General features: G+C 35.4%; 1 protein-coding gene across 8 annotated transcripts in view; it reads left to right on the top strand.

Moving 5' to 3' along the window:
* Positions 1-22,188, top strand: part of GRIK2 (glutamate ionotropic receptor kainate type subunit 2) — a 731,316-nt gene that overhangs the window by 553,109 nt on the left and 156,019 nt on the right. For 6 of the 8 annotated variants that reach the window (XM_061427731.1, XM_061427736.1, XM_061427732.1 and 3 more), the window contains exon 11: positions 18,536-18,759. In XM_061427731.1, coding sequence (XP_061283715.1) covers positions 18,536-18,759 — 224 coding nt within the window. The remainder of the gene's footprint in view (positions 1-18,535; positions 18,760-22,188) is intronic. The other 2 variants (XM_061427738.1, XM_061427739.1) reach the window with 1 other exon arrangement.

Here is a 22,188-nt window from a genome sequence, read left to right as displayed (position 1 = left end):
AAACCATTCAACAGAGTAATCCCAGTCTATCCCCCAACCAGTAATGCTGAAGAAGCTGATGTTGAACAATTCTATGAAGACCTACAAGAACTTCTAGAACTAACACCCAAAAAAGATATCCTTTTCATTATAGGGGACTGGAATGCAAAAGTAGGAAATCATTATATACCTGGAGTAACAGGCAAATTTGGCCTAGGAGTACAAAATGAAGCAGGTCAAAGGCTAATAGAGTTTTGTCATGAGAACACACTGGTCATAGCAAACACCCTCTTCTAACAACACAAGAGAAGACTCTACACATGGACATCACCAGATGGTCAATACTAAAATCAGATTGATTATATTCTTTGCAGCCAAAGATGGAGATGCTCTATCCAGTCAGCAAAAACTAGACTGGGAGCTGAGTTTGGCTCAGATCATAAATTCCTTACTGCCAAATTCAGACATAAATTGAAGACAGTAGGGAAAACCACTAGACCATTCATGTATGACCTAAATCAAATCCCTTATGATTATACAGTTAAAGTGAGAGGTAGATTCAAGGGATCAGATCTGATAGACAGAGTGCCTGATGAACTATGGACAGAGGTTCATGACATTGTACAGGAGGCAGTGATCAAGACCATCCCCAAGAAAAAGGAATGCAAAAAGGTGAAATGGTTGTCTGAGGAGGCCTTACAAATAGCTGAGAAAAGAAGAGAAGTTAAAGACAAAGGATAAAAGGTAAGATATACCCATTTGAATGCAGAGTTCCAAAGCATAGCAAGGAGAGATAAGAAAGCCTTCCTCAGTGATATTGCAAAGAAATAGAGAAAAACAATAGAATGGAAAAGACTAGAGAGCTCTTCAAGAAAACTAGAGATGCCAAGAGAACATGTCATGCAAAGATGGGCACAATAAAGGACAGAAATGATATGGACTTAACTGAACCAGAAGATATTAAAAAGAGGTGTCAAGAATACACAGAAGAACTATACAAAAGAGATCTTCATGACCCAGATAACCACGATGGTGTGATCGCCCACCTAGAGCCAGACATCCTGTAATGTGAAATCAAGTGGGCCTTAGGAAGCATCACTACGAACAAAGTTAGTGAGGTGATGGAATTCGGTTGAGCTATTTCAAATCCTGAAAGATGATGCTGTGATAGTACTGCATTCAATATGCCAGCAAATTTGGAAAACTCAGCAGTGGCCACAGGACTGGAAAAGGTCAGTTTTCAATCCAGTCCCAAAGAAAGGCAATGTCAAAAGAATATTTGAACTACTGCACAGTTGTACTCATCTCACACGCTAGCAAAGTAATGCTCAAAATTCTCCAAGCCATGCTTCAACAGTTCATGAACTATGAACACCCAGATGTTCAAGCTGGATTTAGAAAAGACAGAAGAACCAGAGATCAAATTCCCGATGTCCGCTGGATCATCAAGAAAGTGAGAGATTTCCAGAAGAGCATTTACTTCTGATTTATTGACTACACCGAAGCCTTTGACTATGTGGATCACAAAAAACTGTGGGAAATTCTTCAGGATATGGAAATACAGACCACCTGACCTGCCTTCTGAGAAATCTGTATGCAGGTCAAGATACAACAGTTAGAACTGGACATGGAACAACAGACTGGTTCTAAATCGGGAAAGATGTACATCAAGGCTGTATACTCTCACCCTGCTTATTTAACTTATATGCAGATTACATCATGCAAAATGCTGAGTTGGATGAAACATAAGCTTGAATCAAAATTTCCGGGAGAAATATCAATAACCTCAGATACGTATATATATGTATACATATACATATGTATATGTATACCCCGCTCATGGCAGAAAGTGAAGAACTAAAGAGGCTCTTGATGAAAGTGAGAGTGAAAAAGTTGGCTTAAAGCTCAACATTCAGAAAATTAAGATCATGTTATCTGGTCCCATCACTTCATGGCAAATAGATGGGGAAACAATGGAGACAGTGACAGGCTTTATTTTGGGGGGCTCCAAAATCACTGCAGATGGTGACTGAAGCCATGAAATAAAGAGACACTTACTCCTTGGAATAAAAGCTATGACCAAGCTATACAGCATATTAAAAGTTATAGACATTACTTTGCTGACAAAGGTCCATCTAGTCAAAGCTATGGTTTTTCCAGTAGTCATGTATGGATGCGAAGTTGAACTATAAAGAAAGCTGAGCACTGAAGAATTGATATTTTTGAACTGTGATGTTGGTGAAGACTGTTGAGAGTCCCTTGAACTGCAAGAAGATCCAACTAGTCTATCCTAAAGAAATGAGTTCTGAATATTCATTGGAAAGAATGATGCTGAAGCTGAAACTCCAATACTTTGGCCACTTGATGTGAAGAACTGACTCATTTGAAAAGACCCTAATCCTGGGAAAGATTGAAGGTGGGAGGAGAAAGGGATGACAGAGGATGAGATGGTTGGATGGAATCACCAACTCAATGCACATAAGTTTGAGTAAACCCTGGAGTTGGTGATGGACAGGGAAGCCTGGTGTGCTACAGTCCATGGGGCCCAAAAGAGTCAAATGTGACTGAGCAACTGAACTGAACTGAACTGTCTCTCTTCTGATGGAAGATATACAGAAGATCTTATTATCATTTATTCTCTGTAATGTTTAAGGGAGTCTAACAAATGCGCTTTGCTGGAGCAGCCTTGAAGAGATACCCCATGTCCAAGGTAAGAAAAACCCAAGTAAGATGGTAGGTGTTGCGAGAGGGCATCAGATGGCAGACACACTGAAACCATACTCACAGAAAACTAGCCAATCTGATCACATGGACCATAGACTTGTCTAACTCAGTGAAACTAAGCCATGCTGTGTGGGGCCACCCAAGATGGGAGGGTCATGGTGGAGAGGTCTGACTGAATGTGGTCCACTGGAGAAGGGAAGGACAAACCACGTCAGTATTATTGCCTTGAGAACCCAATGAACAGTATGAAAAGGAAAAATGATAGGATACTGAAAGGGGAATTCCCTGGGTCTGTCAGTGCCCAATATGCTACTGGAGATCAGTGGAGAAAACTCCAGAAAGAATGAAAGGATGGAGCCAAAGCAAAAACAATACCCAGTAGTGGATGTGACTGGTGACAGAAGCAAGGTCCCAAGCTGTAAAGAGCAATATTGCATAGGAACCTGGGATGTCAGGTCCATGAATCAACGCAAATTGGAAGTGGTCAAACAGGAGATGGCAAGAGTGAACGTCAACATTCTAGGAATCAGCGAATTAAAATGGACTGGAATGGGTGAATTTAACTCAGATGACCATTATATCTACTACTGCAGGCAGGAATCCCTTAGAAGAAATGGAGTAGTCATCATGGTCAACAAAAGAGTCTGAAATGCAGTACTTGGATGCAATCTCAAAAGCAACAGAATGATCTCTGTTCGTTTCCAAGGCAAATCATTCAATATCATGGTAATCTAAGCCTATACCCCAACCAGTAGCACTGAAGAAGCTGAAGTTGAACAGTTCTATGAAGACCTACAAGACCTTTTAGAACTAACACCCAAAAAAGATGTCATTTTTCATTATAGGGGACTGGAATGCAAAAGTAGGAAGTCAGGAAACACCTGGAGTAACAGGCAAATTTGGCCTTGGAATACAGAATGAAGCAGGGCAAAGGCTAATAGAGTTTTGCCAAGAAAATTCACTGGTCATAGCAAACACCCTCTTCCAACAACACAAGAGAAGACGCTACACATGGACATCACCAGATGGTCAACACTGAAATCAGATTGATTATATTCTTTGCAGTCAAAGATGGAGAAGCTGTATACAGTCAGCAAAACCAAGACCAGGAGCTGACTGTGGCTCAGACCATGAACTCCTTATTGCCAAATTCAGATTTAAATTGAAGAAAGTGGGGAAAACCACTAGACCATTCAGGTATGACCTAAACCAAAGCCCTTATGATTATACAGTAGAAGTGAGATATAAATTTAAGGGACTAGATCTGATAGATAGAGTGCCTGATGAACTATGGATGGAGGTACGTGACATTGTACAGGAGACAAGGATCAAGACCATCCCCACGGAAAAGAAATGCAAAAAAGCAAAAGGTCTGAGGAGGCCTTACAAATAGCTCTGAAAAGAAGAGAAGCGGAAAGCAAAGGAGAAAAGGAAAGATATAAGCATCTGAATGCAGAATTCCAAAGAATAGCAAGGAGAGATAAGAGAGCCTTCCTCAGAGATCAATGCAAAGAAATAGAGGAAAACAACAGAATGGGAAAGACTAGAGATCTCTTCAAGAAAATTAGAGATATCAAGGGAACATTTCATGCAAAGATGGGCTCAATAAAGGACAGAAATGGTATGGACCTAACAATAGCATAAGATATTAAGAAGAGGTGGCAAGAATACACAGAAGAACTGTAAAAAAAGATCTTCATGACCCAGATAATCACGATGGTGTGATCACTCACCTAGAGCCAAATATCCTGGAATGTGAAGTCAAGTGGGCCTTAGAAAGCATCACTACGAACAAAGGTAGTGGAGGTGATGGAATTCCAGTTGAGCTCTTTCAAATCCTGGAAGATGATGCTGTGAAAGTGTTGCACTCAATATACCAGCAAATTTGGAAAACTTAACATTGGCCACAGGACTGGAAAAGGGCAGTTTTCATTCCAATCCAAAGAAAGGCAATGCCAAAGAATGCTCAAACTACCACACAATTGCATTCATCTCACACTCTAGTAAAGTAATGCTCAAAATTCTCCAAGCCAGGCTTCAGCAGTATGTGAACCGCAAACTTCCAGATGTTCAAGCTGGTTTTAAAAAAGGCAGAGGAAACAGAGATCAAATTGCCAACATCCTCTGGATCATCGAAAAAGCAAGAGAGTTCCAGAAAAACATCTATTTCTGCTTTATTGACTATGCCAAAGCCTTTGACTGTGTGGATCACAATAAACTGTGGAAAATTCTGAAAGAGATGGGAATATTAGACCACCTGACTGGCCTCTTGAAAAACCTATATGCAGGTCAGTTAGAACTGGACATGGAACAACAGACTGGTTCCAAATAGGAAAAGGAGTACGTCAAGGCTGTGTATGGTCACCCTGCTTATTTAACTTATATGCAGAGTACATCATAAGAAACGCTGGGCTGGAAGAAGCACAAGCTGGAATCAAGATTCCCGGGAGAAATATCAGTAACCTCAGATATGCAGATGACACCACCCTTATGGCAGAAAGTGAAGAGGAACTAAAAGCCTCTTGATGAAAGTGAAAGAGGAGAGTGAAAAAGTTGGCTTAAAGCTCAACATTCAGAAAACGAAGATTATGGCATCTGGTCCCATCACTTCATGGGAAATAGATGGGGAAACAGTGGAAACAGTGTCAGAATTTATTTTTGGGGGGCCCCAAATTACTGCAGATGGTGATTGCAGCCATGAAATTAAAAGATACTTACTCCTTGGAAGGAAAGTTATGACCAACCTAGATAGCATATTCAAAAGCAGAGATATTACCTTGCCAACAAAGGTCCGTCTAGTCAAGGCTATGGTTTTTCCAGTGGTCATATATGGATGTGAGAGTTGGACTCTGAAGAAAGCTGAGTGCCAAAGAATGGATGCTTTTGAACTGTGGTGTTGGAGAAGACTCTTGAGAGTCCCTTGGACTGCAAGGAGATCCAACCTGTCCGTCCTAAATTAGATCAGTCCTGCTGTTCATTGGAGGGTCTGATTCTGAAGCTGAAATTCCAGTACTTTAGCCAGCTCATGGGAAGAATTGACTCATTGGAAAAGACTCTGATGCTGGGAGGGATTGGGGGCAGGAGGAGAAGGGGACGGTAGAGGATGAGATGGCTGGATGGCATCACCGACTCAATGGACATGAGTTTGAGTGAATTCCGGGTGTTGGTGATGGAAAGGGAGGCCTGGCATGCTGTGATTCATGGGCTTGCAAATAGTTGGACACGACTGAGCGACTGAACTGAACTGAGGTGACTGAACAAATGTACTGAAGAATGAATCTCTTTAAAGATCACTTCAAAAAAAATAAAGATCACTTTAATTTTTAACCTCCTCAGCATAACTATTGTTAATCCTGTGATGGAGAGTGAATAATTAGGAGCTTTGCTCCTGCTGCTGTCACGTCAGTCATGTCCGACTCTGTGTGACCCCATAGACAGCAGCCCACCAGGCTCCCCCGTCCCTGGGATTCTCCAGGCAAGAACCCTGGAATGGGTTGCCATTTCCTTCTCCAGTGAATGAAAGTGAAAAGTGGAAGTGAAGTCGCTCAGTCGTGTCCAACTCTTCAAGACCCCATGGACTGTAGCCTACCAGGCTCCTCTGTCCATGGGATTTCCCAGGCAAGAGTACTGGAGTGGGTTGCCATTGCCTTCTCCGTAGGAGCTTTAAGATGGATTATAATGCCCCTCACTTTTCCTTTTTGAGTTCATCCCACTTCCTTTAATACTACTACTGATGGAGCATTTATGTATCCGTCCAATTTCAACTCCAGGTTTTACAGGATTAATGTAAATTCTGGTAATGAATATCATTTATATTAACCCATTAGAGTAACAATGGGGCAAGTCAGTAAAATTATAGTACAGGTACACCGTATACATACTTTAACTGAAGAAGTTATTATATGTTTCCAGTTGTTTCTATGTTAATCTTTCCTGTGCAGCTGTCACCTGAGAAATGAGATTGTCATAAACACCTTTGTATCCTAAACTTTGCTCAGGCCTGGTGCATAGTCAGGTTTTGATAATCCTTTGTGAAGGAATGTTATTGCAAGAAATAGTCTGAATAAATTAATTCTAAATATTTTAAACTAAGTAACGTCCATTTTAACACTAACTGCTCATAACTGGGAAATTTAATAATATTGTTTATTTACAACTCTTATAATTTATCTATTATTTTAAAATAGATCCTGGAAAGTCCGCGTGCTTAATCAATTGTCCATTGAAGAATGGTTTACTAGAGCAGAATTATAAGTTCACAGTTCCATTAAGACGGCTCCTTGTAGTTTATAGTCATCCATTCTAGTGCTGGTACTTTTTCCTTGGTCCACCAGTTCTGTTCCCAGAGCATTTAAACTGGGGTATGAAAACAAGTTTAGCTGAAGATACATAGGGGAAATATTGGCTTAAATCAATAAAAATGAATTATATGAATGTTTTATAGGCTAAAGAACTAACCTGAGATTTTCAGTGTCATGTTGACATGTTTCTAGTTTCTGGTTTGAAACTTCCATATAAATTTGTGTCAAAGCTGCAATTCAACATCTCTCACTTCTCAAGTACTTGTTGGATGAATATAGAATAACATTTTGAATAATATTTTAGGATTTTTTCCCTTGTGTTGTTTTTACTGTATGTTTAAATATAACCTTAGGAATTGTAGAAAGTAATAGAATGTCATTCCTACTTAAGTGATTGTCTTTTGCAGAATAAAATATTTTAACTCAAATTATAATTTTAAAAGATATTATTTTAAAATCAGGAAATCTGTAATACCAAAAATGCAGAAAGAAAATGTCAGAGACACCATCATTCAGTGCTTTGCTTATGTATATAATACATATACTAAATTCCACTTTGAAATATTAATATGCATGTTTCCAACTGTTTTTATTAGAAATTTAGTTTTCTTGAAACTCTCAATATGAAAAAAAAAACTTCAATTTCTGTGACCCTATTTTTTTTTTCCTGAGGGAGCTAAGTAAAGCTTAATTAATCCATAAATACATAAATTTCATGGAAATATTGCAGTGAGAAAAGAGGTAACAATTTTAGTATAGGAATATTAATTTCTAAACCATTCAATTGAGAGCTTACAATGAAATCAGATTCTGGATGGGAATGAATGGAAAACAAAATTTTAGAAAATTAACCACCTATCTCTCACCACCAAAAGAAAAATCATTGCTTTGGAGTCATGGCTCTTCTAAAGAATTATCGGTTGAGAAGTTCATTTTTCATTCTGTTATTAGTGGCAAGGTTGGTAGATTTATTCAATATCTTTTGAAATTATCAGCAGGCTTACTTAAGCACTAATAAAGTGACAGCTGCTGAAGCAGCAGCTGAATCTACTACTGTTACCGTTTAATTTTTGACTTTGCAGGGTTTTTTTTTTTTTTTTTTTTGGCTGCTCCATACAGCATGAGATCCTAGTTCCCAGCCAGGGACTGAACCCTTGCCCTCTGCAGTGGAAGTGCAATGTCCTAGCCACTGCATAACCAGAATTCTCTTAATTCTCTCTCTCTTGTCCTTAGTCCGATCTTCAGGTGTGAAATGATCCTTATTTTAAGAACTCATTTGACTACTTTACTTTCCATTGTGGACCTTGTGGTTGCTACTTCGGTGAAAAGCAACTATAAGGCATATTTTTCAAATATAAGCTTTTTTGTAAATCTAAAAATTGGATACTAGGTTGTATACAGTGTGTTATATATACAGTTGATGGAAGTTTAAACTTTGATATGAAATTTATACAAATTATACATCTCTCTTTCATGTTGCCAGAAATAGAGACCTAGAAATATCAGTGGTCTGAAGGAAAAGGAAGCAGGTGTTTTCGCTAAATATTTTTATCTTTATTACTGTATGGTCTTTATGACAACAATGATACAAAACCAATCTAGAAGAATTCTTTAGGAGAAAAATCAGTCAAAAGATGAACCTCAAGAATATTATCTTCTGTAAAGAAGTTTGGGGAGTGCTGGGGGTAGAGTTAACAATAGTTATAGTTTTATCCATTTATTCATCCATTTAAAATGTGTATTAATTTATTTATTATAAATTATGGCATCTGGCCCCATCACTTCATGGGAAATAGATGGGGAAACAGTGTCAGACTTTATTTTTCTGGGATCCAAAATCACTGCAGATGGTGACTGCAGCCATGAAATTAAAAGACACTTACTCCTTGGAAGGAAAGTTATGACCAGCCTAGATAGCATATTCAAAAGCAGAGACATTACTTCACCAACAAAGGTTCGTCTAGTCAAGGCTATGGTTTTTCCTGTGGTCATGTATGGATGTGAGAGTTGGACTGTGAAGAAGGCTGAGCGCTGAAGAATTGATGCTTTTGAACTGTGGTGTTGGAGAAGACTCTTGAGAGTCCCTTGGACTGCAAGGAGATCCAACCAGTCCATTCTAAAGGAGATCAGCCCTGGGATTTCTTTGGAAGGAATGATGCTAAAGCTGAAACTCCAGTACTTTGGCCACCTCATGCAAAGAGGTGACTCATTGGAAAAGACTCTGATGCTGGGAGGGATTGGGGGCAAGAGGAGAAGGGGATGACAGAGGAGGAGATGGCTGGATGGCATCACCGACTCAGTGGAATGAGTCTGAGTGAACTCTTGGAGTTGGTGATGGACAGGGAGGCCTGGCGTGCTGCGATTCATGGGGTTGCAAAGAGTTGGACAGGACTGAGCGACTGATCTAATCTGATCTGATTAATTAATTTGTTAATTAATGACTACTTTGTGTCAGGCACTGTACTTAGGTACTGGAGATACAGAATTGTACAAAATAAAAGAAACTCCTTATTCTAAAGGAACTTCTATTCTATTACTGGTTGACAATGAGTGACATAATTGCAGGTATGATAAGTTTTATTAAGAAAATGAAAACATCAGTTCAGTTCAGTCGCTCAGTCGTGTCCAACTCTTCTCCTCCTGCCCCCAATCCCTCCCAGCATCAGAGTCTTTTCCAGTGAGTCAACTCTTCACATGAGGTGGCCAAAGTACTGGAGTTTCAGCTTCAGCATCATTCCCTCCAAAGAAATCCCAGGGCTGATCTCCTTCAAAATGGACTGGTTGGATCTCCTTGCAGTCCAAGGGACTCTCAAGAGTCTTCTCCAACACCACGGTTCAAAAGCATCAGTTCTTCGGTGCTCAGTCTTCTTCACAGTCCAACTCTCACATCCATACATGACCACAGGAAAAACCATAGCCTTGACTAGACAGACCTTTGTTGGCAAAGTAATGTCTCTGCTTCATGGTCAGTAAATAAATGTGATAGAATGAATGGTCAGGAAAGATCCCTTTGAGTGACTGACATCAGAACAGGCACATACATGAAAGAAGAGAATAAGCTATGTGGAAGTGTAAGGGACAAGATTTCTAGGCAGAAGGAATAGCAAGTAGAAAGATCTTGAACAGAAATGTGTGCACAGGTTTGAAAATTAGCATGGGGACCAGAGTTGTTGGAACAAGAGTAATCCGACTAAGACCAGCAGGTGACTGGAACTGATACTGATGAGGTAGCCAGTGTGGTGTAGGCTGAGATTAGATTTTATTCTCCGTGTATTGGAAGTCAGTAGAAGATTCTGAGCAAGAAATGATAATTTGGTTTGTACATGTAAAAGACCAGAAAGGTCGTTCTGGTAGCAGGAGAAGAAACAGGAGAATGAGTGAGTGTGCCTGTGTCTGAAATTCACCATTTGCCCCCACGTGTGTCTTGCTGAATAGGTATTTAATGTATTTCACTCCTGACTGCAGTGTGCATGTATTTTTTCCCCCTCCTCTATGTTTTCTAAACCTACACTTAAAAGGATTCATCAAATCATCTTTTTCAAATGCCTCAGGATTGCATTTCTTTTGCTTACCCTATGCTCTTGGGTTCTATGGTATTTCTATAACTATGTAACAACAGTGTTGCACTCTATCATATAGAGTTATATGTATTTGGAAAATTTTGATCAGTTTTTTTTTTTTTAAGAAATGTATCCTGTTTGCAAAGCTGCAATAAAGTTGCATCTTATAGTCTATAGGCAATAAAGCTAACAATAAACCTTATTTAACATAAACCATATTCACATTCTCTGTTCATTTAATCTTGAGAAAAAGTTGAGTGTATCCAGTAGTTTCAGGGATCTCATTTTAACTTAAAAGGTTCTGATATATTTAATTTAAATTTCAGACAGATATAATAGAGTTTTGGGAAAATACAAGAAATGCTTTGTTAATGTGTGTATTCCTATGTAAAACACATGGCTTCTCCTGTGTATATTTTTCAAAATTAAAGAAATGCACATTTGAAAAAGAAAAAGACCAGAGAGATCTTTTAAATGAAAGAAATCAAAGATGACATAAACAGAGGGAGAGATATTGCATGTTCTTGGGTAGGAAAAATCAATATTGTGAAAATGATTATATTACCAAATGCAATCTACAGATTCAATGTGATCCCTATCAAATTAGCAATGGCATTTTTCACAGAACTAGAATAAAAAAATTCACAATTCATATAGAAACACAAAAGACACCGAATAGCCAAAGCAGTCTTGAGAAAAAAGAATGGAGCTGGAGGAATCAACCTTCCTGACTTCAGATTATACTACAAAGCTACTGTCATCAAGACAATATGGTAATGGCACAAAAACAGAAATATAGACCAATGGAAGAAGATAGAAGGCCCAGAAATAAACCCATGCACCTATGGGTACCTTATTTTTGACAAAGGAGGCAAGAATATACAGTGTTGCAAAGACAGCCTCTTCAATAAATGGTGCTTGGAAAACTGGACAGCTATGTGTAAAAGAATGAAATTAGAACACTTTCTAACACCATACACAAAGAAAAATTCAAAATGGATTAAAGACCTAAATGTAAGACCAGAAACTATAAAACTCTTAGAGGAAACGTAGGCAGAACACTTGATGACATAAATCAAAGCAAGATCTCTAGAGTAATGGATGATTACCCACCTCCTAGAGTAATGGAAATGAAACAAAAGTAAAGAAGTGGGGCCTAATTAAACTTAAAAGTTTTTGCACAGCAAAGAGAACTATAAGCAGGTAAAAAGACAACCCTCAGAAGAGCAAATGAAACAACTAACAAAGGATTAATTTCCAAAATGTATAAGCAACACATACAACCCAATGCCAGAAAAACAAACAACCCAATCAAAAAGTGGGGAAAAAACCTAAACAGACATTTCTCCAAAGAAGACATACAGATGGCTAACAAACATATGAAAAGATGCTCAATATCACTCATTATTAGAGAAATGCAAATCAAAACCACAATGAGATATCACCTCACACCAGTCAGAGTGGCCATCATCAAAAAGTCTACAAACAATAAATGCTGGAGAGGGCGTGGAGAAAAGGGAACACTCTTGCACTGTTGGTGGAAATGTAAACTGATACAGCCACTCTGGAAGGTGGTTATGGAGATTCCTTAAAAAACTAGGAATAAAGCCATCATACGACCCAGCAATCCTACTCCTAGGCATATACCCTGAGGAAACCAAAACTGAAAAAGACACATGTATCCCATTGTTCATTGCAGCACTATTTACAATAGCTAGAACATGAAAGCAACCTAGATGTCCATCAACAGACGAATGGATAAAGAAATTGTGGTACATATACACAATGAGATATTACTCAGCCATATAAAGGAACACATTTAAGTCAGTTCTGATGAGGTGGATGAACCTAGAACCTATTATACAGAGTGAAGTGAGTCAGAAAGAGATAAATATTGTATTCTAACATACATATATATAGAATCTAGAAAAATGGTACTGAAGAACTTATTTACAGGGCAGCAATGGAGAAACAGACATAGAGAATAGACTTATGGACATGGGGAGAGGTGGGGAGAGGGTGAGATGTATGGAAAGAATAACATGAAAACTTATATTACCATGTTTAAAATAGCCAACGGGAATTTGCCGTATGGCTCAGGAAACTCAAACAGGAGCTCTATATCAACCTAGAGGGGTGGAATGGGGAGGGAGATGGAGGTTCAAAAGGGAGGGGATATATGTATACCTATAGCTGATTCATGTTGAGGTTTGACAGAAAACAACAAAATTCTGTAAAGCAATTATTCTTCAATAAAAAAAGAAAGAAACAACTGGAAAAAAAAATCTAAAAACCTTTCTGGTTTTCAGATGAAGAACAGATACTAATTGCGCAAGACTGAAAGCAGGTATCATGCAACATTCCGACCGGGAGGATTCTCTACCATATTTACAGAAAATGAACTGTTTCTCTGAAAGTACACACAGAGGCAAAGCATTTGTTCACATTTATACATTGTGAAGAATTTGGGAAAGTGTGCTACCACTGATAAGTGACATTTAACTTAATATACATCATTTTTTAACTAGCTTAAATGTCTTAACTAAAAACATTCCAATTTATTCATGTGCACTTACTACTTTAGTTATTTTACCCTTTTACTAAGCATTTCAGAAAACTATGGAAAAGAAAATGTTTAGAACTGGTTTTCCATTGTTAAACTGCAAGAACTTTCAGAAGTATGCATAAGATGTTTCACTGATCAGGTCACAAATAACATAACATTGTTATGTTTTTGATTCTTGGACTTCATAATAAAAATTTCCTTAACATGATCAAATTTGGGGTCATTGTACCATTCATGAAGATATACTTCATTATCGAATTTTTGTATTATGGAATTAGAACTTACACCAATAAATTCTACCATTCTTCTTTGATCTTTAATGAGACATTAATCAAAGGACTGCTATTAGCTATATAACTCCACAAAAAGAATTATTCTGTTCTCCCTAGATGGTTAGTTCACTAGGAAATATATTAATGTACAAATAAATCTCATTTCTAGTATGAGATCAGAAAAAAGTTTAATTTTAAAATTCTCTGAGTGATTTCCTTTTAATTTTCTTTTAACATTTAAGTAACTTAAATTGAAACTGTTCAGCAAACATTTGCTAAGCTATTCCTTGGTGTCAGATTTGTCCAATACCCTAGAGATGTTAGATTGATTATGATCAAGGGCTAAATAAGACAGTTTGGAAGAGTTTCACATAGAATGATAGTAAATTAATCCTTATTAAATTAATAAAATAGTGCTACCTAGACATCTTTGTGAAATTTCCAGGGAGAGCTACTTTACCATTCTCTCAGTTCAGTGCGATGTGCTTTGATTGAAGAGAATGCCTGCAGGCTTCAAAGTGCTTACATTCTGATAATACAATGGCAACAATGTGTGCATTCAAAACTCTCATATTAGGTGACTTACCTGTGAAAAACTCAGAAATAACACAACAAAGTATTGTTGCATGTTAAACTGCATGGATAAGTTTATAAGTGCATAAATATTTGCTTAGGATAACTTAATGTGTACAGAATGTTCAGGGATGCCTACATTGGAGGAAAAGAATCAGAGACGTGTCATAGAATTTGTATAGTGGAGAAATGGGGAGACCATTTGGGGTATGGGAATATAGGAACTGTAGCAGAAGAATTAGTCATGATGTATTTGGATAATTGTACAGAAAATGGTGGGAAATTAATATGGTTAAATCATCTTTGGGATCAAACTGTTGAAACTCTCACAGTTCTGTTTTTTTCATCCATGGAAAAGAAATCACACTACAAATTTGGTTTATCTGTTGTGAGAATTGATGTAACTATTATGGGCAAAGTATGCAGTATAGTGTTGGCCCAGGATGAATCCATCTGAAGCTAGCTACTGCTAACATATTCCTTTTTCCTGCTATTATCACCCTCCTAATTCAGACCTTTGTCATCTCAGGCTCTTTCTTCAAGCTGTAATGCAAGTATAATTGTTTGGAAAGGTCTTCTGTGACCCAATCTGGTGGTTGAAGTGAACTCTCCCTTTCATTTGTACTATTCATGTGACACATAACAATTTAATTATTTATATTTCTTGTGATGAAGTTGTTTTTAAAAATCAATTTTGACTACTGGCTCTTGCTAATCCAGGAATACTTTATTCTTTAAAATAAAATCAATTACTAAATCAATTTTCATTAAATTATATTAACCTCTCTCTACAGAGATTGAAAGTTCTGGGGTGATTCTGGTTTACCATCAAGGTCTTTTCTCCAAATGCTCAATCTTTAATAACATGATGTTTGATGGAAAAATACCACAGCTCTCATTATAAACATCTTTAATATAATAACATCTTGATTAGATTCCAAAATTATTATATTATTAATGGGTTTCTAATGAGGTCAGAGCTTATTAACAGATAATGCTATAATATATAAGTAAGTGGTCATCTTTACTGCTGCAAGATAGTTCTGAGGTCTCATTTTTTACATGGATTTTTAACATATCTTTGGTGTGCATTCAGTTCAGTTCAGTTCAGTCTCTCAGTCATGTCTGACTCTTTGCAACTCCATGAATCGCAGCACTCCAGGCCACCCTGTCCATCACCAACTCCCGGAGTTCACTCAGACTCACGTCCATCGAGTCAGTGATGCCATCTAGCCATCTTGTCCTCTGTCGTCCCCTTCTCCTCCTGCCCCCAATCCCTCCCAGCATCAGAGTCTTTTCCAAAGAGTCAACTCTTCGCATGAGGTGGCCAAAGTACAGGAGTTTCAGCTTTAGCGTCATTCCTTCCAAAGAAATCCCAGGGCTGATCTTGGAAAAAGCAAGAGAGTTCCAGAAAAACATCTATTTCTGCTTTATTGGTGTGCATTAGATATGGCTTATTTTTGACAAGTGATGTTCAGTAAATTTGTGTTTTATTTTTAATAGTTAACAACCTAGTTTTAATTAATCAACATATAACATGAATTCTACTAACTGAGGATATGGTTTAAAAGCTATCTTATTTAAAAATAGTTAATAGGCATTTTAAGATCTGTTTTAGGTTTATTGTAAAATTGTGCAGAAAGCAGAGATTCCATATATCTTCTTCTATCTTACCCCCTTAACCCTACAATTGCTTTTAATATCAGATACCATGAGTGTAGTACTTTCGTTACAAGTGATGAACTTTTATTGATATTATTAGCTAAAATCCATATTTTTCACTAAGGTTCATTCTTCTTTGGATCTTCCATTTTATGGATTCCTTTTAGTTTTATGGATTTTGATAAATGCGTAATGTCATATATCCATCATTACAGTGTCATACAGGATAGCATCACTGCCCTAAAAATGTTCTGTGCTCTACCTATTCATTACTGTCTCATCTCTGGATATCTGGGTACTCACTGATCTCTTCACTGTATTTATAGTTTTGTCTCTTCCAGAATGTCATATGTATGGAATTATATAATATGTTGTCTTTTCAGACTGGCATCTTTCACTTAGCAATTTGTATTTAGGGCCTTCTATGTCTTTTTGTGGCTTGATAGCACATTTCTTGAGGGCTTTCCAGGTGGCATAGTGGTAAAGAGTCCACCTGCCCATGCAAGAGATGCAAGAGTTGCAGGTTGGATCACTGGATTGGGAAGATCCTCTGGAATAGGAAATGGAAATCCACTACAATATTAATGCCTGGAAAATTCCATGGACAGAAGAATCTGGTGGGCTATAGTCCATGGGGTCACAAAGAGTCAACTGAGTGACTAACACACAGCACATTTCTTTAAGTTGCTGGATAATATTCTATTCTACACATGTACCACTCTGCATTTTTTTTAATTAAATGGTTAAAAGTATCTGTATCTTTTGTTTCAAATAATTGATTTATTTTATAATTTAAAGCATACTACACATATTTGTGGGTTTTTTTCCTTTAATAATTGGAATATAACTTTTTTTAGGCAGTGCTGAATAAATTTTGAAATTTGATGTATGCTTTGTCAATCATATTAATATAAGCCTATGGAACAACATCTTTGGAATAATGTAGTAAATTTGTCTTAATATATGTTACTTGAATTGTTTCTTAACTTTTGATAATATTTTATGAATTAAAAAGTATTTTATAAGTTTAAAGCATATTCACTTACACATTTTATATGTGACAAAATTTTGCTTTCTATGTGCCTAGGAGGAGGGCAGGTTATGAAGTTAAGTGACACATGATAAAACTGCTGAATTCAATCACCAAATTAGGAATAAACCACCACTCTATGTTGTCCTTTTTTAAAAACCATATATAGATATATATATAAATCTTGTAATTATCACTTTCCTTTCCTAACTTGTTTATTTTTTCAGACGATCTTTACTTCCTTTTCTTCTGTCTTGGAGGAAGTGCTATCTCTTTTGTGGAAAACACTCTATTTTCTTGAACTCTGCACCTGACCCTCTAAATTCTGACACTATAATCTATCAATTCCCACCCTTGCTTCTGTGCATTCTTGTTTCCTTTCCAGTTCTACAAACTCTATCATGAATGAATGAATGATGTCTCCACGGTTCCATTTCCAGTTTCTGAGATGTACGTCTTAGTTAGTTTTAGTACAGATTCCAAAAGCTTAGTTTTATGCCCTTGGTTCCATTGCTAAATTCGCACTATGACAATGAACAAGTTTTTAACATCTGCGGTTTCACTTTCCATATCTGAAACTGGGACTAATAGTAGGATTGTGTAAAAATTAAATATAACACTTCAAGGAGCCTTCTTAGCACAATGCCTGTTGCATGGCAAATGCTCCAGGGATAAGTTGATATTCATTGACTTATGGATGTGAAATATGATTGTACTCTTCCCAGGACCCTGAAGATCTGTTTTTCCTTTCTGGTTGTTAGGAAATGTCTGTCTTTCTTCATTGCTACTATCAAAGGTATTCTATCCAAGCATCTCCCACGGCCCCCCACAACACACAAATACACACAAATGCATACTCAGAATAATATTGTCAACAAACTTAGCCTCTTAGAGAAATTTCTTCCTTAAGTCCTCCAACAATCCCTGAGAAAAGGAAACAGTAAAGGGCCAACCAATTTCATTTTGTTGTACACCTTTCTGTAGCTCTTTCAGATGAGCATTTCTGAATGCTCATTTCATTCTCTGAAAGCTCCATATATTTATAAACATAAAAGAAATATAGAAATATAGGTTCCCATCATAGGTTGAAATAAATGCTTTGGTTATTTCAAAATATTATAATTATTTTTTGAAACACGTTAGAGCTTAAGTTCATCCCTGACAGATGGTTATAACATGGTGAGTGAAAAGCATTAGTAATTTAACATATTTAAGCTACCGTGGAAAATTAGCAACTTTGTGAAAATTGAAAAACTAATTTCCTAATGTGATTTAGGCAAGGCTGCAAGGATTTTCATTAAATAATATAAAACAAATTAGAGAGATAGAAACAAAACTCAGAGGCAGTAAACACAATCATATTAAAAGAGGATTTTCACGATGTTAACTGTTTAAAGACTAAAACATTTTAACCATACTAAATAGTTTTAAAACCAGTAAAAGAAATGTTTCCTGATTATCAGTCAAACAATTTGAGGTAGTTATTATTATTGTTTACAATTTGACCATAGTATTTGGAAAATCACAATTGGTATTGTTTATAAAGTTCAATTTAAAAGTATTATAAGCTAATTTAATAGCATAATAATTCAGGTCCTAAATGTATGATAGTTTTTTCAGTTTTTTCATCCTATACAGTTTTTATTTCTATATGTATTTGCCGTAACTGCGGATTTGCTAATCTAGAATCATAGAATAGAGTAGCAGAGTAAATCAAATACTTCACTTCAGAGTGAAGAATGTTTTAAATGTTAATGTGACTGTTTTGAGACAATTCTGAAGTGTAAAGTCTTTGTTTTATTTAATATGATTGCTACTTTCTTATGATTAAGAGCAATTTTTTTCCTTTTTTATGTTTCTCTCTACAGAAAGCTGACCTTGCAGTTGCTCCACTGGCTATTACCTACGTTCGAGAGAAGGTCATCGACTTTTCCAAGCCCTTTATGACACTTGGAATAAGTATTTTGTACCGCAAGCCCAATGGTACAAACCCAGGCGTCTTCTCCTTCCTGAATCCTCTCTCCCCTGATATCTGGATGTATATTCTGCTGGCTTACTTGGGTGTCAGTTGTGTGCTCTTTGTCATAGCCAGGTAACATGCTCACTTTTGTGATTTTTTTGGCAATTGTTACCTCTTTTTTCTAACTAATAATTGTCAAAAGTCACAATCAATTTTACTTTTCTTTTTCTTTATTTCCCATGGAGTGCTGTAGAATAATGAACTTTTAAGTCATATAGCTTATTAAAATGTACTGTGATGCCTTTTGGGGCAGAAAGCATGCTGGTTATGTCAGTAAGCTATAGATGCGTTAGAGATTACTCTTCTTAATCAGAAACTAAAAGCAGTTCAGATCACTATGATATAAAAAGTATTTCCTCATTTTGAAAATTTATCTTGGACCAGAGAGCAAAACAATGTTTTACTAATTTAAATTAATGAAATACTTATAAGAAAAACCAAAGTAATAAAATTTAAAAGGAGGTTTTTTAAAAAAAGATGCTGATTAAAAATAAGCTTTTTAAGTATAAAAACCTGTCATGATTTTCTATATAAAATGTATATATTTTTTTCACATAATAAACACATCACCACAAAAAATTACATTGTATTTGTTGACATGTAGGGTATATTTAAGTCACAGGATCAGAAACTCAATTGCCTAAGTGAAAAATGCATATGTTTATATCTTATAATGACTTTTAAAGTCTATGATATACCTCACTATATGTGGTTTTTGCTACTCTGTTGTCACTCTGGAAATGAATATTTATGGTCATTTTTTATTTCTGTTTACCTTACTATCAAATTTTCAACAGATAGATTATTTTGATATGGTTTAGTTTAGTTTTCTTTTTTTTTTTTTTTGGTCTTGATTAAGGAGATTAAAACTATCCCTGGACTCAGAGCTCAGTTGTTACTCAAATGACTTTCAAAGTCAATACTTAGTGTAGTCTTTGAATATTTATTTTCTACCAGATATCAAAAAGAGAACTCTAAATCCAATTTTCACATTGATAATAACACTTAAAAAGTACAACTATAAATATTTTTGCTTAAATCCAAATTTAAGTATTAAATATGTGGGTTATTTTTTTTTCAATTATATTATGTAGGAGTCTTCTGATCAATTATCACTAAGAACATTTGTCATTCCTTGAACATTTTTTAACAAAGTCATATATTTTTCCTAGCAATGAAAAATGCTTAGTTTATTCAGTTAAGAAAAGAATAAAATTATTATCATATATTTATATTTTTATAATACACATATTTCTGAAATGTATGTGTATATATATCTGAAATATATGTGTATATATTTACATATAAATGTTATATAGACTTATAATTTTCCACCTAATAATTTCAGTATTAATATTTGAGTCCTTCAGAAAATTATTAGTTGTATTTGACTGAAAATCTGTATTAGAATCATATATTCATATTACATATGTAGTTATACGGTAGACTGAGTTAAAATTTTTATTTGAATTTTAGAGTGTTTCCCCCTAAAATGAGAATTTGGAGTATGAAGCTCATAAATTTTTAGCTCCAGTTTTTTCCATATCTTGTGCAAATAAAACCCAACCTCATGTTTGAGATTCTTTGGACCAATTACATCTTTTTTAATAGTGTCTAACACAAGCCGTCCTGGTTTATATGTGTTCAGAGAAATGAGTTCATGGATTACAGCTTAAATAATTCAATGAGTAAAGAACTCTGCAGCCCACCCACAGAACAAACAATAATAAACAAAGATTCTGAAGTATAGAAAAAAATTTTTTTGATGTCTGCAGGTACACCTGTTCCCTCGTAATCAAATTAACAAAATTCTCAGGAAGGATATAAACAAAGCCTAGAGGAAAATGTCCTGAGATAGTTATGAGGCAATTGTGTGGGCATCAGTCAAGCTAAATTAAGTTCTAATATCAGTTTCCAGGGGATCTTAGCAGAGACTATTGAATTACTTTAAAATCAACTTAGAAATTTTAGATATTCCTAATATTCTGTGCCCAAATCTTCTAAAATTAGGTTCAAAAGCAAATACGGAGATATCTGAATATAATTCCAGCTTAAAAGTGTATTAGCAAATAGAATCATGTGATATTGATTTGCACTTCTAAAATTTTCTATAGCTCTTACTTTGATAAACATGAAATCATATAATATGTGTAGAATTATGATAAGCTATACAAATTTTACACAAAAGAAATCCATCTATGTCCTTCTATCTGAAAACATACCATTAACTGGTATGCCATTTTTTAGTGTCTTTGACTTTTAGAATATACTGCTGAATTTTGTCAGTGATTAAATGAATGGATTTGAAAATGATCCTATTTCAGCACATCATTCAATAGTGAGATACAGTTTCATATAGTTTGAAAAATTAAGTTTAATATCTTCATTTATGGGTAAATTAACAAATATTCTATTAAAATAATATAGGGTATCCTCTATTAAGAAATATATTTGATGTTCTTAAAAAAAGTATACATAGTGAAAATCAATTCTTTACATATTATCTCAGAATATTTCCTTCAATTCTCAACATTGTTATCTCATATAAATATTGTCAAATTAGAAAAAAAAACACTAAAACTCAAATGAAAAGAAAATTTCATGAATAGAGTCAGTTTAAATTCTAAACTGAACCTCCAAAACGAAATGATTTTGGATAACTAAAATCTACTTTGACATTGTATTGAACTCCTGCTACTGTGAAAGAAGTTCACGATGTACAAATAACAGCAAAATGTCTGAATTTCAATTGCAAAGAACTTAATTACCTTTCTAACCAAAATGGCATTATAATCATTTATTATCAATTCAAAATAAGCATAGCATTTTAATTTTATCTATGAATAAGCACTATATCTTATGCTATATAGAGATCACTGATGAAGTTAACATCATTATTGATGTCAAAATTAAAATCACATTTTCTTTATGCATATTCTTTGTCCTTATCCTCATAAGATAACAGAGAAAGACAAATTACATTTGAAAATTCTCAGATATCATTTTATTTCCACTGAAATTCACAAAAATGCAAAGTTCTAAAGTAATATTACTTCAACAGAATTCATATTTCTATAATTATTGAATATTATTTTATATGATATTTTAAGAAACTATGTAATAATTTTATCTCAAAATTAAAATATAATAAATGATTGAAATATCATTATAATTTTTAATTGGCATTACTTTACTTTTCTCAGTCACCAGATGACAGTGTCCCAGTTATTATTGTTGTAATTAATCTTTATCTTTTTAGCTATCAAGCCACACCTTCAGTTTGTTTTCTGTTTCCACTTTAATTATTCCATCAATCATTCACTCGATTAGTCAAATATCTCTTAAACCTGTAGTGAACACTGGACAATTAGGATTCCATAAAGTATTAAACATTAATTTATACCCTTCATCTATAGATTAATTTATTCAGCAATTATCTACTAGATACCTATAATGTTCTAAGAATTGTACCAGATGCTCAAATCCAAGAACAAACATGAC

This window comes from Bos javanicus, chromosome 9 (assembly GCF_032452875.1).
Source record: "Bos javanicus breed banteng chromosome 9, ARS-OSU_banteng_1.0, whole genome shotgun sequence".
Lineage (NCBI taxonomy): Eukaryota > Metazoa > Chordata > Mammalia > Artiodactyla > Bovidae > Bos > Bos javanicus.
Note: the sequence above shows the minus strand (reverse complement) of the source record. Positions and strands in the feature narration are given on the sequence as shown.